Here is a 17,780-nt window from a genome sequence, read left to right as displayed (position 1 = left end):
GCCTACATTTTACCTATTCAGATGGCTCCATAGTTGATATGCATTCTGATATGTAATATCCCCAGGGCAGGACTGTAACTGTAACTGTGTGTTTCTCTAGTTTGACATGTTAAGGCCCTTTTCACTCCTCATTTAAACCATTGCCATCTGATATGGTCCATTTGGTCCTCAAACCTTTATTTTTAATTCATAATTTTTTTTTTTTAATAAAAGTTCTTAAGAGTTCTGAGCCAAAGGATTTTACTCTTATGTGCTGCACCAAGTGTTTGTGTTGTTTGGTTTTGTCAATGTACATAGTATATATGCCTCAGTGTTTTGGCAGGTTTAAAAAATATATAAGACCATTACCTTTCAGAGGTAACTGGGAGATGACAATATGATTCCATCTTGCGTCTAGCTTTAGGGTTTTGGTCTAGTAAGACCCAGAGTAACCACAGGTTTTCAAACCCAGTTGGATGTACTTCTGTTTCTATTTTTCTCACTTAAATCGACAAAAAAGAATCCCAGCTGAAAGTTTTTGAAAGATGTAATGTGCATAGCAAAATCTCAAATCATAAGTCTTTACCTAAAACTTTAGAAATTAAAGATAATGTTACTATAGCAAAGTAAGAAACAAATCTGAATTGAATCAGAAATATAAAAAAATAAATAGGCAATAAACACCATTAATTCAAAATACCTAAACAATTAAAATAGTGAAAATTTAGAAAATAATTCTATTGTAAGTCTATTTTGTGTCTGAACATGGAACACTGAGCACTGAACCAAATATATCAGTGATCTAATAGGAGAGAGAAACATTTTAAATATATGTAGATCTAATGCTTCATTTCTTAATTCATAAATTTTTTCACTGTAATATAAATAAATAAAATAGTTTCAGTATATTAGTGAAAATACTGTGTAAACTGTTATGCTTTTAAATTGCACTGTTTATGTTGACCACTAGAGGGCAGCAGACACCACTCAATAGCATGCCATGGCTTGCCAGTTCCGAAGCTAGAACAAGTTTCATTTAGTCAGTGCTGTGACCATGAAGACATGTTTCACAATGTGTCAGGGGAAGAAAACAATACATTATGAAACAAAAAGGATTGAAATATGCAAACAAACAAAACCATAGCCACTGAGGCAAACAGACCACAATGTCAGGAGGCGTCACGTGCAGCGAGGCCGCTCCTGAGCTGGGCTCCCCTACTGTAGCCCACTGCTATGGGGAAAGAGAGTCACACACATCAGCCTGGTTAGCCTGGAGGAAGAAACACACAGTTAAAGTCCATGTGCAAGGCCACAATGACAAGAGCCGCAGGCTTTGTACACTGTGCACAAAGGACAATGTTAGCCACAACAGCCAGTCTGTTTGCAGAGCGGTTGCAGGTCAGCTTAAAATGTACATTTGACAAAACACATGAGAAAACTAAATGTCACCCTGTCTTTATTCATTTTGTGAGAAAACACAGTGGTAAAGACACAAAGAAATGTTTGCCATAGGCCATCACATCAGCTATGTTGAGGTTGTGATGATATACTTGTGGCTTTGCCTGTGTCTGTATGAAAACACGCACACTGAAAGACAATAATGTAATGTTTACAGTGCGATCGACAATAAGTTGTCGTACACTGAATTTTAGTGGCTGATTTCCTCCTCTGTGTTTACTGAAATGTTGAGTCTTGTATTTTTGTGTTGTGACATAAAAGTCCTTATTGTTCCACTAAGTAAAAAAGCACATGCATTCAAAACTCAATACAAAAAACAACTTGCAAATGTGGAATTTTAATAATCAAGTTAAATCCAGTGCCTATTTATAATTGAAATACATTTCCATTGACTGGTGTGTGGTTTTTCTTCATATTCATTGCTCAATTTGAACAAAACCCGCCTCTCAATCTTCCCTGTAAACCATTGTTTATCAGGGAAGACTGCTGAACGTGCATGTTTGTCCAACACTGTCTTGTACGGCAACACTGTGCTTGGCATTCAGACTGTTACACACATTTAGAAATTTAAGGAACCAAAAAAATTAACAAAGAATCTTTGTTTTTGATTCATGCCTTTTTTGGCTATTTGTGTCAAATCTGTGGCTATACCTACATTTATTGAAAACACTGAAATATAATCAAATATTTTGTCTATTAAATGTATGGGTTTTTACTTGACTGAAATGTACAAGTACATAATAAAAGTACTTTATTAAAAAATACCCATACCTTAGAGCTTATTTGACAGCTGCATCATTCAACAATTCTGAATCTCCCCCTGGTGGGGCCCTTTAAAACCAAACAGTTGAACATTAACACACACTGTATATTTATGGGGCTTGCTCGCTCTCATAAATAATTGCTTGTTTGTGTTTTTCAACCCTCGATAAAAAATCTTCAGGCTCTATTGGTTGCTTCTATTGTTCAATTGTTGATAACAACAATCAAAACAACACTGCGGTTGGTGAAGATCAATAGCCAACTCCACACTCCCGCCATCACAAGCGTGATGAAGAGAATAGCCGCAGTGAAGATGCATTCCAACTCAGATCATCAATATGGTTCATGATCTTTGAGAAAATAAATGTTCCAGGAGCAATGGTTAATAGTTTGACAGCCCCAACACACACACATACACACACACACACACACACACACACACACACACACACACACACACACACACACACACACACACACACACACACACACACACACACACACACACACACACACACACACACACACACACACCCTGCAGCTGTGTGTTGCAGTGTCCCTCTCCTATTAACCAGGTTGCCTTAGAATCAATAGAAAACATAAAGAGGCTTAATCTTTTCAGGTGCTTGGCGCTGATTGCCTATTACACAATAATAACACACCTTGAATCCCATGAAGCATGAGAGAGAGAAACACAGTCACCTCATCCATACACATTACACACTCTCACAAACCAGTCACACAGTAAATCTATAGGTTTACAACTGAACAGATGGTGTCAGCGGTGGCGCTAGGCCTTTATGAGGGGTGTTAGCTAACGTGGTGAGAGAAATTCCACCAGAAACAGTGGGATATCAGGGGATACAGTTTATCGCCTCGTGGAATGAGACACTGCTGGTGTCTCCTTTTGTAGACTATGGTCTCCAGTCTTCTGGTATGCAGCTTCAGCTAATAGAAGTTCCATGAGACTTGTTTCCGAGGCAGAACGACAGCTGCTGCAATATACAAGTCCAGAGGAGGACAAAGTGAATTATTGGCCTAAGTTCTGGGATATGAAGTGGAATAAACACATCCTCAAAACCGCTCATCAAAACCACTTGGAGACGGACAAAGCTTTACATTTCAACAATCAGCAGTGATAAACAGTCAACATTAATGAGCAGTTATGCAGTTTTTATTTTTCCACATTCACTGATGTCCTGTCCTGACAGTAAGTCATTAGGTTTTGGATTGTCAGAGTCGCTCCTCTAGAAAAGCCCCACTGAATTCCGGTGCTATGGATGACTGGAGTCTGGTTGTTGACTCTGGCTGTGTTTCTATAAACTGAGCCAGCAGGACAGGTGGAGGATCTGGGAGTCAGGCAAGTCCAGGACTGGAACCAGGGCCATGGAGGGACTGGACTCTCCTAGAGAGCTTCTCAAACTTTCTTCAAGTTCTGGCGGGTAGAGGTGGGGAGGGAGATTAGGGGGTGAGGGGGGGGAAAAGAGAGAGAGATTAGTTTCATGAGAACTTTGGCTGGAGTTGGACATCAGCTTTATAGCTGCCCCACTGGGGCCGTCCCAGGACAGAGGCTGCACTTAACCCTTCGACCAGGGAACACAGACCTATTTACAAATTATTGGCATTCTTAAATCCATGGCAGATTGTAGCCGCCCTCACCCCCCCAATTCAACTCCCTGCAGTGTGCAGACATATGGTCAGCGAGGACAGAACTCTAAACTCACACACAGAGCCATATACAACCAAACACATACACACAGAAGTACAGGGGCGGGGGGGGGGGATGGGGGGGGTGTCTTTTGGACAATTGAGCAGCTTGTTAGGGGGATCTAGTGCAATGGATCCTCTGCTCCTGTTGTGTTGGGATGTTAAGAAGCTGTGTTGGGACTACCTCTCCGTTTTATAGGAGCTGAGAGATGTTGTTAGTGTGTGTGTGTGTGTGTGTGTGTGTGTGTGTGTGTGTGTGTGTGTCCGGACTACAGACGGCCAGTAATTCATTGGGCGTCTCAGAGCCTGGTCTTGATGACAGCCTGTCTGTTTAGCAGCGGCCCGCTGGGATGTTGCCCATTCCATCCTCTGCTTCGTGCACTAATTGGACACAAGTGTTCCTGTCTCATGGTTGACTGTCCTGGCTTATTCCTTCTGATTTAAAAGCATGTAGGATGGGACTTGGGTGTGGTCACTGTGATCTGACATGGTTAGAATAGAGTTACACATCCAGGAAAGTATGCTGTCTCACTTTTGTACCATCACTATTGCAACTCAATCTGTTTTTGTTCCATAAACAACATCTGCATAATGTGATGTATATCAAAATGTAATTCCTGACCACTTATCTTGAGTCTCATTGGAGAAACACAAACGAATGCCATTTTAATAACATCTACTAGTACTGCAGTACCACAATGTGACATTTATGTAAACTTGTAGAGAGAGAAATTAGGACAGAGAGGTTACGCGAGCAGTTCAGCACTATTTAATAAGCCTCATTCTGTTTCCTTTGAAGCACACGCAGCATGCCACACATCCTTACAAACAGCCCACACACCCTAATTAGCTAATATGCACTACAGCTTAAAATACCCCCACTGAACACAGGGCTTTTTTGGAGGGCATTAAAAGCCTAAATATGAGTTATCAGAGCATGTGGTGCACCCTGGTAAGTGGGATCCTCTGGAGATGGCTAGCTGACAACTGAACGAGCTAGGGAGATCACAGACAGAGGATGGTTTTATTAAGAGAAGAAACACACCCTTCATCACACCTTGCACACTAAGCCTGTTTTATGTCACAATGTTTTAATCTTTGTACTAACAGATAGGAAATAATTGCACTCTCTCTCTTTGAGAGTCACTTTCAGTGTCTGTGTACACAGACATTCCTGCTTATGCATGAATGAGAGACATGAGGGGGGTGAAGGTGACTTGAGTTACCAGGCAATTTTGTGTTCTTTTGTCTCTGTGAGTGAAAAGCGAGTAAAAACACAGACCGCTTTTCTCCAATGCCTATAAATGCTTCTGTAAAATCACACAAAATCCTATGAATACTTCCCATCACACACCCAATCCCCATCCTCTGGTCTCGGCCCCCCTTTGGGCTACATAGGGAGCCTCATTGAGAGGCCCAGTGGACAGAGGCTGTAAGATTCAAAAAGCCATCAAATTAGCAATGGGATGGAACTAAACCATCTACCCAAGAGGACCAGCCATTATTCTGCTTCACGGCAAACACACAGGGAGCTGAAAAAGCTGCTGTTAAATCTCTGTTTTCAAAACCACACAATTACTAATGCCCACAACACCACTTTATGCTAAACATCGACAGCCATTTTTGTTCAAACTGATTAATATAATAATATTGTAAGGCTAAGTGAATAGAAGGTGGTGTGCAAGTGAAGGCAGTGGTGAAAAGGAGAGAAAAAGGGGGTTCCTGAGAGGAATGGTTGATGCCTGCTGGGCTTATGGGGCTTTTAAGCAGTGGCCAAGGCCCAGAGCCAGTGGTTTTTAGTTGTGCTACACTGACTTCCACACTGGTCAAAATAGCTGGTAACAAGGTGGTAATTAGCAAGTGTTGGCTCAAATGGTTCATATTGTCCAAGAAGAATGAACAAAAAAGATGAGGGGCTGGGTGCAGTAGATTAATGAAAAAGTGAAACAGAAAGCTTCCTCGCCTTTCTTTAAAGCAGCAATAATCAATAATTTTATAGCAACAACGAATCACACGCCTAATTGTATGTGAAAAGGGGTGGCTCATAGTGTTAAACCCAAAGAAAATATCGCCCGACTGCAGTTTCCCTCAACTCTACGAAGATTTATACGTCCTTTAGTTAATTGTTTGGGTTTCCCGGCCCAGGACCTTACTGTTTTTTTTAGTTCACTCTAACCCATCTCATTGCAGCTAATAAAGCTAAAAAGTAAAAAAAAAAAAAACAACCTGTACCCTACCTTGCCAGTACCTAACAGACAGACAGTAAACAAGAAGTGGACATTGTGGAGCATTTAGCTGCTAATGACACCAGATATTTTCCTCAGGAATTGGTGGAGACCAAAACAGAACTTAAAGGAGAGTGGGTATTGAACTCATTCATCAGATGTATACAAACACAGCTTCTAATAAATGCTAATGTTGCTCTGTATCTGCTGGATGTGTAAATAAGCAACTGTTTGCTAATATGTTCACCATTTTAAAACTTAAAAACATGTCAATGTTGTGTTCAGTTTGTTTCGGCTACCCCAAAGTGGCCCAAATCAGTTATTGAAGGTTATTGAGGCACCCTTTTTCTTTTTAGTATTAAAGTAAAGACATCATAACTTATTTGATTTTGACTTACTGTTGTGTTAAATAGTGGATTTCTTTAGTCACAAGATCTTATTTTGGTCCTTCTCTAAAAGTTGAGGTTTTAGTAGAGTTGCGGGGGCCTATCTTTGAGAGAACCTTTCTATCGTGAGTAACAAGTTGAGACAAGATGTTTAAAGGTTTCATTTGGAGCATATGTCATGTCTATCAGCTGTGAATCCTAACGCAAGTAACCCAAGGGTGGGATGGGGGTTGGGGAGGGGGTTCAGTCACATTTTGCTCCAGCGTTGTTGTCTGTCTGCTCCGCTGACAGCAGCAGTTGTGAGGCTGTGACTGCTAGCGCCAGAGGTGTTACTTTTCCTCCTTTGACTTTTTGGATTCATCACCCGATGAGCATAGGCTGTGACCCATAAAAACGCCCATGGGTAAGCTTCCGGGGCTTGGCTGTGCATGCAGGGTAAGGTAACAGATTCCAGCTCAATGATGAGTCAGTAAATGGTTTTAGGGGAGCAGTCTGTGCAGTCCATAATCAAAGAAACATTTCAAGGGTGAAGATTGAGGTTGATTTTGCTAAAGTTAACCAATGACCCAGTACCAGAGTTGATGGTTTCTATAAAGAAAAACTAACATTTTGAAGTACTTCTATAGAGAAGCTTCAATAGTACATTCTGATTTCAACATTTAGCATTTATTTGCCATATCTGCAAATACCAATTTTGCATGCAAAATTTATATTTGAAATATTTTAACAAGATTCCTTCTAATTGCTCGTCGCTCCTCTCTTCTATTGTGTACAACAACAGAAGAAATAAATGACATGCATCATATATCATGAAACAGTATTTTATAACAATTATATAATTAGGTAGCAAAACAAATAGCACTGTTCGTTTGTCATGCATATCAACACGTATTCGAAACGGATCAACCTTTTCCCCATTCATCACCGGTAACCATAATTTCACGTCCTCTGGAAGATGAGTTATGTCAAAGCTAAAAATGACAGTAAGATGGCTGGTTTGGCACAGATTCAAAAATGTTAATTGACTGCCTTAGCGATGACTTGACAACTGAGCCTGTGTGATCGATGTGCTCGTCGCCCTTTTCCCTCCGAGAGAACATCTCTCAGGATAAAACAAATACCGTTCCACATTTGCCTTGACGAGAACCTAGAATCCGGGGAGCAGGAGATGGTGGCGTATAAAAGTGTAATGATGACAAAAGACTGTGCCAGCTGCTTGGGTTACTGTACACAGTGCCGACACAACAAATGGCTTACAATAATTAAACACAGGAAGAAGTGGAGATCCTCTGGAGAGAATGCTTCCTAGAATATCTTATGGAGTTTACTTAACCAATGTCAGCTCAAACTTTCTTTGAAAAGAGACTGCAGAGAGAGACAGGCTGTCACTTTGTTTCCATTAATATAGTGATGTGGAGGTTCACTTGCAATAACAGTGTTGCCTTCAACACACAAGCGGCCGAAATGGGTTTCCTCATGAGGGTGGCTGGCGTCTCCCTTAGAGATAGGGTGAGAAGCTCAGTCATCCGTGAGGAGCTCGGAGTAGAGCCGCTGCTCCTTTGCGTCGAAAGGAGCCAGTTGAGGTGGTTCGGGCATCTGGTAAGGATGCCCCCTGGGCGCCTCCCTAGGGAGGTGTTCCAGGCACGTCCAGCTGGGAGGAGGCCTCGGGGAAGACCCAGGACTAGGTGGAGGGATTATATCTCCAACCTGGCCTGGGAACGCCTCGGGATCCCCCAGTCGGAGCTGGTTAATGTTGCTCGGGAAAGGGAAGTTTGGGGTCCCCTGCTGGAGCTGCTACCCCCGCGACCCGACACCGGATAAGCGGACGAAGATGGATGGATGGATGGATGGCCTTCAACAGAACAGCTTAAATCCTCTTAAAGGTCCCATGACATGGTGCTCTTTGCATTCTTTTATATAGGCCATAGTGGCCCCTACTACTGTATCTGAAGTCTCTTTCCCGAAATTCAGCCTTGGTGTAGAATTACAGTCACTAGAGCCAGTCCCACAATGAGCATTCCTTAGGATGTGCCGTTTCTGTGTCTGTAGCTATTGAGGAGGAGAGAAGGGGGGGCAAGGTGGAGGGTGGGGGTGTGGCCTTGACCAACTGCCACTTTGCTCGTTTGAAAGCCATGATATCTCTCTCTCATGGGTGGGCCAAATTCTCTTGGGCGGGCAAAGCAGAGAAAGGGGAGGTAACCTTGCTCCTTATGACCTCATAAGGAGCAGATTCCAGATTGGTCCATCTGAGCTTTCATTTTCTCAAAGGCAGAGCAGGATACCCAGGGCTTGGTTTACACCTATCACCATTTCTAGCCACTGGGGGACCATAGGCAGGCTGGGGGAACGCATATTAATGTTAAAAAAACCTTATAAGGTGAAGTTTTCATGCCATGGGACCTTGAAAGAATGCAAATATTAGATCAGTGCAAAGCTCATGTGTAATGTGATGTAAGCAACATGTCCAGTGACATACCTTTAACAATCTGCTGTGCCAGTGAGTGGTTGCACTTGTAGAACACCCTGGCACACAGTGGCACCAGCTCAGCATCCACCTTCGTCATGGCTTTCTTAAATGTAGCGCCAACTGCTTCTGTTACATCCGCCACACTGGTGACCTCCAGGTTATCGCCGGGCACAGCCAGGGAAAGTGAGAGTGAAGCACTACACGTGTCAGCAGACATTACAGTGTGGCACTCTATGGATCCACACGCCACCTTTGTAGTCACGTGACAGGAAGTCCTTTTGGTGGGGTCATCCTGAATTGCAGTTACATGAAGCTCAACAGCTGCACCCTTGGGTAAGGCTGGTACCATGACGACCAATAACGGCGCGGGTTTGGTCTCAGGCTCCCACAGCAAGTCCTGCAATGCAGACAGACAGAATTTATATCCAACTGGCGACAAATTATATGCTGTGTTGTGCTACACACTACAATCAAATGTATGGCCCTCCTGCTGGGATACATGCTGTGCTTTCTGACCACAAACACTGCTCCATCAACATTAAACATTATTGTAAAGCATGTCGTAAAATTCTACCACAGAGCACTAAGACAGGCTTTTTACTTGACAGACTGACAGGCTATCAAGTAACACGAGATTGTGAGGTGACCCTTGGTAATGATAGTGTGTACAAACAATTCAAAAAGAAGCCATACTGCTTGCAGCCACCGTGAACAAAATGCACAAATGCATTCACTTTGAGCTGCACTTGCTAACATGACAAGTCCTATCCAAGATGACTTCTCACCTCTCTAAGAAGATCACTCACACAACATGTTACGGCAGTTTTCACCACACATTTAGCGAAAATCTGCCTCAATTTTATCTATAGAGCCAAAATCTATTTATTTTTCTCTCCTCTGGACTGAGGGCCATTAGCAGTAACACAATGTCTTGGAGCAGTGCTACAATGTGGCCCTCTAATAATACTTGGCTGTGGCTTCATCTGCTAATGGGAGAGAAATGAGTGTTTTATATAAACGTCATTTCAGTCGGAGTCGATAGGGCAAAAACACTTAACCCCCTTTTCAATTCGCTGGATCAATTTTCAACCACTTACACCCCACTTCGTAAGTGCAGAATAATAACAGGTTACTTACATTTCATTTTGATATTCACTCACAAAAAAAAGAGAAATCATTGACAAGAGCAGACAACGGCCTCTCTGTCCCTTCAAAAGACAAACCGTCATGACCCAATCAGCCAGATTCACTGAAGCAGCACTTCAGCCTTCAGATTAAACTTTAGTAAACACTTAATTGTGTATCAACAGCTAACATCTTGCCTTGAAGAGTGAAACATGAAAAAAAGCAAGTGTCCGAATGAGTATGTGTGCATGGGTTAAGATGTCTTCACTCTGCTCATTTTGAAGAGAGCCTAGCTTGCAGTGATCAACAATCGCAGGAGCAGAGAACAATAGCCATGTCAGCACAGAACTCTTAGCATGTCAGACTAAGTGACAGGACACATACGTGTCCTGTGCTTTGATAAATGTTATATTAGCACTTCTGGCACAGGCTAGGTATTCTCCCTAGAGGGAACTGCTCCTGCACTTGTCAATAGTGATTGAACATGGGGAGAGAAGTGACAGGACAGGGGGTCCTGCTCAGCCAGGCTTAAAGGCCACCCTGCAGGCCTTGGGTGCTGAGGTACTATACCCAACCGACCGACCATAAGGAGATCAGGGGACTTCAGCACTGCAGCTCCAGCCTCTGGCAGGACTTTACTGTCACGGCACAGTTGCTGACTTTTTGTCAGAGCTGTCGGACGAGGTTACATCAGTCCCTTTTTGTTTTGTTTATTAATGTATCCACCAAAATGTTACATTAGGTGGGAAGTTTGTTGAGCAGTTCTGTGGAACTAAATGTGCTAAAGGTGCATTATTGTGTGTGTGTGTGTGTGTGTGTGTGTGTGTGTGTGTATGTTTCAGACTCGACTGTGGTCAGAACTACATTACCCTGCCAGAGGAGTGAGAGGGGGAACACTGGCTGACATCCCTACCTGACCAGAGATTATTTATTAAATGAATCCAATAAAACACAAACTTTGATATATGGTGGAGTTGAGTGCTGTAGTGGCAAGTTGGGAGGGCAGGCGGGTGGCAGAATGTGTGTGCGTAGAGGGCTCTGTTCCGCTCTACATCAGCCACTTAACACAATCCATCTCATTACTTCATCCCACTTCAGTTTCAGGGCATGCAGCCATTCCCCCAGTGCTCTCTCACTCCGTAGGCAGCAGGTAAAGGCATGAAGTCTGGATCTGCTGCGCTCAGCTCTCTACACTGATGGGGTGTGACCTGCCTCTCCTTATGTTTGTTTTGTTTCTCCCCACTTTCCTCCCTCTAACTCGCGTCCGTGCGCCTGGAGCGTGCGGTGGGTTGGAGGGCCAAGAGGCGTGAAAGCCAAACGGTAAACACGGTAATAAGGAAGTGGTGTAAAGGCGGGGGAACAGCGGGGAGCTGATGGGACTGCGCTGCTTAGCCAGTTCCCCTACATTTCCTGCCCAGCGGGACGCCTTCAGCATGTGGCTCTATGTCTGAGCACTTACTGTAGTGCTGTCAGTCTGCTATAATATCCCTTGCCATTCACTCCCTAATTCACTGACTTTTCTTGAGATTCCACTCTGAAGCTCGTCAGGCTGTTTGTGTAAATGAAACACACAGGGCCATGTCAGTGGGGTGAAGAAAAGTTTAAGTGTATGATGCCATTATAAAACCATGCCATAAGCCACAGTTACTTCAGAAGTCCCAAGTAAGCAGGAGAGGTATAATGTAAAAAAAAAAAAAAAAAAAAAAAGTTTTTACTGTGGTATGCAAGGAGGAAACTCCACACTGCACATTTAGTACTATTAAATTAAATGTCTCAACAATCAAAATGTCAACAAAACCAATCTTTTTTTTGTTTACACATTTCCAAAATAACTTTAGTGTTTATGATTAGTGTGTAATACAATATAAAATTATTTTTACCCTTAATAACAAAAGTAGATTTAAACCTACTTCATAATTATTGTTTACTTTTTGACATGTTTTCAGAAGCTGTTATTGCTACACAAAGACACATATGTTTAAAAAAATGTTTACTTATGACTCCAACATCTCCCTGTTCGTCAAACTATTTGCACACACACAGACAAACAGGCTCTTTGTGGTTTAATGCACCGTAAATACAATTTCACACTTGTAGCGACTCTAGTATGCTCCCAATTAACCCTGCAAGCTTCTTCATCCACCTGATTAGAGAAATTATCAACGCACAACAACATGGCCCTGTGGCTTCACAAACACACTAGGCACTGGTGTTTCTACACAAGTCTGGTGTCTGAAAAATACACTGAAAAGTATACCAATTATATTTTTGTATATAAAAGTGTACGGCTACATAACCAAACATTTGACAACTGGAAATCAATTAGTATCCATAACTTAACCACATATTACATGTTGCGCTCACTGTTTCAACCTATACTGACTCTAAACAAAATGCAATATAATGTATTTAAGTACTTAATATGACATATTTAAATTAGTTTTTTTTTTGTCAATGAAAGTTTAGGATAAAATATTAGGTATAACTTTCTGTTTTTATTTTTATTTTTAAATGTACTTGTTACTTCAGTTTCATGGACAAGAATGCCAAAAGTAAACATATTAGATGACAGATAATAGATTATGTTAAGCAGCAAAATACGACATCACATTATTGCCTAGCATAATTTAATGTTTTCGTTGGAATTTGTCCCTGTATTAACATATTGTCTTGCCCATCTTATTTTCTTTTGTTTTGAAAATGGCTGTATAAATTAGGTTTACTTAGTTACTAACTTATAGAGCTACAACAGTGTTGTGCATTTGAACTCTTTTTTTTCCAGTGCTAGCCAACAGAGTTCTTCTGTTGTGTGTGGGAGTTGTGTTATCAGGGCTTGACCTAAGTTAAACATTCTAATTACAGTCAATCCCCACCCCAGGGAGAGATCATTTCACCTAGTTTAGGATGAAACAGTAGCCCCCCCACTCCCCACCCTGGCTGCTCTCCCTATCTTTCCTTGAAGTGAAAGAGAGGAGAAAGTGTGAGGGCCAAGCTGGGAAGTCACACCAAGATGATCTACCTCACAGTCAAAGTAGGAGCGTGAGGTCAGTTCAGTAACCCACCATCTCAGCCAGATCTATTCTTAAGGGAAGAACTCACCTGTTTGCAGATGGAGCTGTCAATTAGAGCTGCTTAATCTGGGAATCAGTTGAAAATAAAACATGGTCTCCTGGTGACTATCCTGGGTCAAATGAATATTTTTGATTGTTCTGACATGGAAGCACAATAGATGGAGGATGTTGTCCATATTCAGTGACCTCTGACATGAGCCTAGCCTTGTCACCTCCCAAAGAATGACCCATTCTGCATGCTAAATTGATGTTACACTGTCAACACTTGAAGTACAATAAGGCTGAATCAGCCAAATAAATTCACAAATAGACACCGGCTCTTGACTGAGATAAGCTGAACTGCAGTATATGTATTTAAATTCAGAAATGATCACTTAGGGATGTAAGAATATGACTGCTGGCCTTCAATATACTGCTATACTATTGTGGAATTGACACAAAGAAAACTCCCTCTCTCTTGTCTTTAACACCTCTCACCACTGAACAGAGCCACATGTTGGAGGTGGGCTCTTGACTTTCTCCCTTAGGCCCTATTCCCATGGCGAGACAGATTACTGTGGGTGGAGAAGGGCTGCCAGGGGAGACCGGTGCCCCTATTAGACGTATGGAGCAGGGGTTGTAAGCTGGGGCGGTGGAATGGAGGGAAGGATGGAGGGAGGGGGCAGGAAAGAGGGGTGGAAAGGGGGATAAGCTGCTCTGAGAGTTGAACGGAGCTCCAAAATGGTGTGTGGGGGCAAAGGATTAGGGAAGCTCTGAGGAAGACATCTGCTTCTGTGCCAAGCTCCACATTATCAAAGACACCAGCATTTCCCACATCATCAACTTTTCATGAGCGCACTCACTGGTAAATATCAGTCGCAGCGGCTTGTGTCTCAAGGGGGCTGAGAGGGGCGAGGAACTTTCCCTTATTTCACAACTCTAAAACACAATTCTGAAAGGGCTCTATGAAAAACTTAAAGTTTCTCTTCTTTTACTTATTCATGACCACATGGATCCCCCTATGCATTAAATATGTTTTCATTCTATGTAGTAGTAGTATCGTATTATAAGTATGATCAATATTTCCTCTGCATCTATAAACAGCCAGTCATTGCTTTTCTTCTTAACCACTGGTATATATTGCATAAACAAAAATCTCACTCCACAGAGACTGACCTTCTCTTCCTCTGCGTCCCTCAGCATGCTCTCCCAGACGGCCCTGATGATGGGAATGTCTTGGTGTCTTGTGGTGTAGCAGTGAGCCTGGACAACATGAGCTAGAGTCAGACTGCTGATCACAGCCTCCAGAACCTTCTTCACATAGCTGAAGGACAAACGGGCCTGCGTCCTGGTGCCAGCCTTTACCAGCTGCATGGTACACGGGACCAAAGCAATTTGGCCTGCACAGAAAACTGACTCTTCAACCTGGAGAAAAGAGCATACATGAAAAACACAACAATGATGGCTTTATCATGGTAAAACATCTTTGTACCTCACTATCTTTGTTTAGTGTGTTAGAATGCTAACATTTGCTACTTGGCAATAAACACAAAGTACAGCTCATAGAAATGTCATTAGTTTTATATGTGATAAAAAAACAAAATATTGGACAAATTTTAACCTGACAGTGGTGCTAGATGGAACATAATCACCAAATCTATTACAATTCATCCTGAGGGTAACATAAATGTCTGTACCAAATTGAATTTCAATCCATCCAATAATTGTCGTGATATTTCACTCAAAACCACAAATGTGAACCTCATGGTGGCGCTACAATGAATGAATTAATGAAGTTATTGGTCATTGGTCATAACCAAAGGGTAGGGTCAGAAGCTTCAGCTTATATAACGCCCCCCCCTTGTCACATTTTTAAAAACAAATAAAAAACAAATAAAAAACATGCCTACATCTACCTACATACATACCCACAAACATACATACATACATACATACATATACCCATTAAGGGTCAGTGCTTTCATATATATATATATATATATAACCAGAAGAACCATATAACCAGAAGTTTCCAATTAAGATCGCCTCTGAGGGCATAACCCCCTTCTCTTTCTCTAAACATAATTTGAATGTTATATACAGGAGAAGTCCAGGAGCTCACTAAAGTAATTATTATCCTCTGGGGACCATGAATGACTGTGACCAACGTTGCAATCCCTAGCGCCACACTGCTAGTGTGGCTAAAGATAAGTAATTGCTACAGTTTTGTTCAGGTATTTTATTGTTTTGGTTTATTTGCAAAGAGATATAAAGCACATGCAATTTCAGTGCAGGAGAGAAAAGAAGCCTAAAAATCTTATTTAGAGTCCTCCCCTGTACAAAAGAGAAAAAAACAACTAAAACATGACAATTCCTCTACAAAAAATAAAACATGCAATGCAACAAACAAGGAAACAACACAATATATATATATATATATATATATATATATATATATATATATATAAATAAAGCAAGTAAAAAGACAAGGTAAACAGAAATACAAACCATAGAGTCAGACAATAAATGCAATCAATCAAGTATTCCAACATAAGGTTTAAGATTAAATGGCATTGCCACCCTATACTCCAATGCTTGAACTTATTCATATCATACTTTCACAAAAGCACACAGGCTAAAGGCTTTCATCTCTCTACTAATCCATGGTTGACACTTAATTACAGTCTTTTAGAGAACTGTTCTGGTAAGGCAGTTTTAGAAGTTTCTTGTTAGCCTAGGTAATATCACTCCGCCGCTGCTGTAGCCTATGCTACCAACTACAGGGAACAAAGTGTAACTATTGCAATGCGATGCAAGTGTAGTTTTATTTCTAACATTATTCTATCAACAGACATTTACATCGATAGTCTGCCGTTATAATTTATTTGTCTCAGGTGTACTGTACTGTTTTTTATGGCAGGCTAGTAGTTACTGTTGTCTTGCGCTAGCCTAGCACCAGCGAACTCTGCAACTGGAAGGACTGGATGAAAAGTGTTGAAAACGGTCTCCACTGATAAATAACACACTGGCTAACTTGGAAATGAGGTCCTATGTCCAAAATTCTGAACCACCCCTTTAACAAAAGCAATACAGACTTATTGCTAAGGGAAAAGTCTTCCCCTCAGGGCCATAGAGCGTGAATCAGAGTCATAAATGTAAATTAAAAATACATTAATTTGGTAACATGTATGTTATATAAATGTAATTATATATGTATGTAACCCCAGCAGTGATTGTGGAAATGTGCCTTTATAGTCAAAGTGGCTTAAAAAAGTTTTTAAAAAAAGAAGAAAAAAAGAATTTTTTATTTGACAATTATGAACGAGCACATCTATTCAACCAGATAACTAGATGTAAGAATCAACTCATCAAACTCCAAAATGACTTTTATAAAAAAAAAACAATATTCATCAATGAGGTGCTATAATCAAATTAACATTCATTATAAGTGTATGTTTGAGTAGCAGTGCATTAATTAACAGGTTTCACCTCTTGCCATTTAACACCAACAATTCCAATTTCACAAGCATGTATTCTGAAAAGCCTGCAAATGCATCTACGCTGCACATGTGTTATTTATGAGCATAATAAACCATGTGATAATTAGCTCAATTCTCAGTTAAATACCTCTGTTAGAATTAAGCTTCTAGTATAATGAAACCTAAAAAAAATCTATCTGTTCAATGCAGAGAGATGGTCAGGGATGAGGAGTGGCATTAAGGAGGTCAGGTCTTTAGAGACCCTGTAGCTCACCAGTGCTTGAGGTTAGATGGCATTAGTGCTGGACAATAGTGCAAATAGCTGTTGGTGACTTGTTGATAATTCCTGGCCTATGGGACCCTGGAGCACGCGCAGATCTCTCGGGAGGATCAAGAAGGCCTGAATCAATTGATACATGACCTGAGACAAGGTCCTTCACTGATTACCAAAGACACAGCCAGGGGTATCATGTTTCACAGTGAGATTACCAGAGTTAGCATGGACCAGAGGTATTACTTAAGAATTAGCACCCTCTCAACCAATCTTCCTCTCCTGCTTACATTAAACAAGCCCTTTGTTTACTTGGATCAGTTTGAGGCCTACACAGATATAGGCCATGACACAACTTGTTCAAAGGAGGAAAACTGAAAATGGAATATTTCCCCCTTACTGCAATACAAGTCTTTAATGGGATACTGGCAGAACAAGATGCTAGCCGCACAACTGTTTAGCTAGAGGGCAGACATGGTCATGGCTATTTCCATAATCAGATGGGTTTGCCATGATCCCCAGCTCCTGGGTTCACTTGTCAACTTTGATGAATCTTCAGCTTCCATCTCTGCTGCTCCAAATTACTGGGACAGTGCGGGAGACAAGAGATGGAGGGAAGAGGGGTGCGAGTGAGTGAGGGGGAAGAAAGGGAGGACATGAGGCCCTCGCTGCTTTCAACCAGTTGGATCAATCACCGGATCATTTACCTGCGAGCACAATCTGCCCGAGTGCCTGCATTACTATGTCTGCGAGTCGTACATAAAAGCCAGATTCCCACACATCAACAACAAATTGTCATTGGCATTCCATTTATGAGCCATCAAATGCCATCATATCTACCCCAACAAAGAAGGGCTCCATCAGGTTGGAC

The 17,780-nt window shown here is 41.6% G+C and overlaps 1 protein-coding gene across 3 annotated transcripts in view; it reads right to left on the bottom strand.

Annotated features, from left to right (window-relative positions):
* Positions 1-2,663: 2,663 nt before the first annotated feature.
* dph6 (diphthamine biosynthesis 6) overlaps positions 2,664-17,780 on the bottom strand; it is a 61,234-nt gene continuing 46,117 nt past the window's right edge. For all 3 annotated transcript variants that reach the window (XM_028565843.1, XM_028565844.1, XM_028565845.1), the window contains 3 exons: positions 14,336-14,584; positions 8,994-9,381; positions 2,664-3,634 (listed from right to left, as the gene is read on the bottom strand). In XM_028565843.1, coding sequence (XP_028421644.1) covers positions 3,516-3,634; positions 8,994-9,381; positions 14,336-14,584 — 756 coding nt within the window. In that variant the 3' untranslated portion in view covers positions 2,664-3,515. The remainder of the gene's footprint in view (positions 3,635-8,993; positions 9,382-14,335; positions 14,585-17,780) is intronic.

The sequence above is a fragment of the Perca flavescens genome, chromosome 20 (genome assembly GCF_004354835.1).
Source record: "Perca flavescens isolate YP-PL-M2 chromosome 20, PFLA_1.0, whole genome shotgun sequence".
NCBI lineage: Eukaryota > Metazoa > Chordata > Actinopteri > Perciformes > Percidae > Perca > Perca flavescens.
This window is presented reverse-complemented; position numbering and strand designations above follow the sequence as displayed.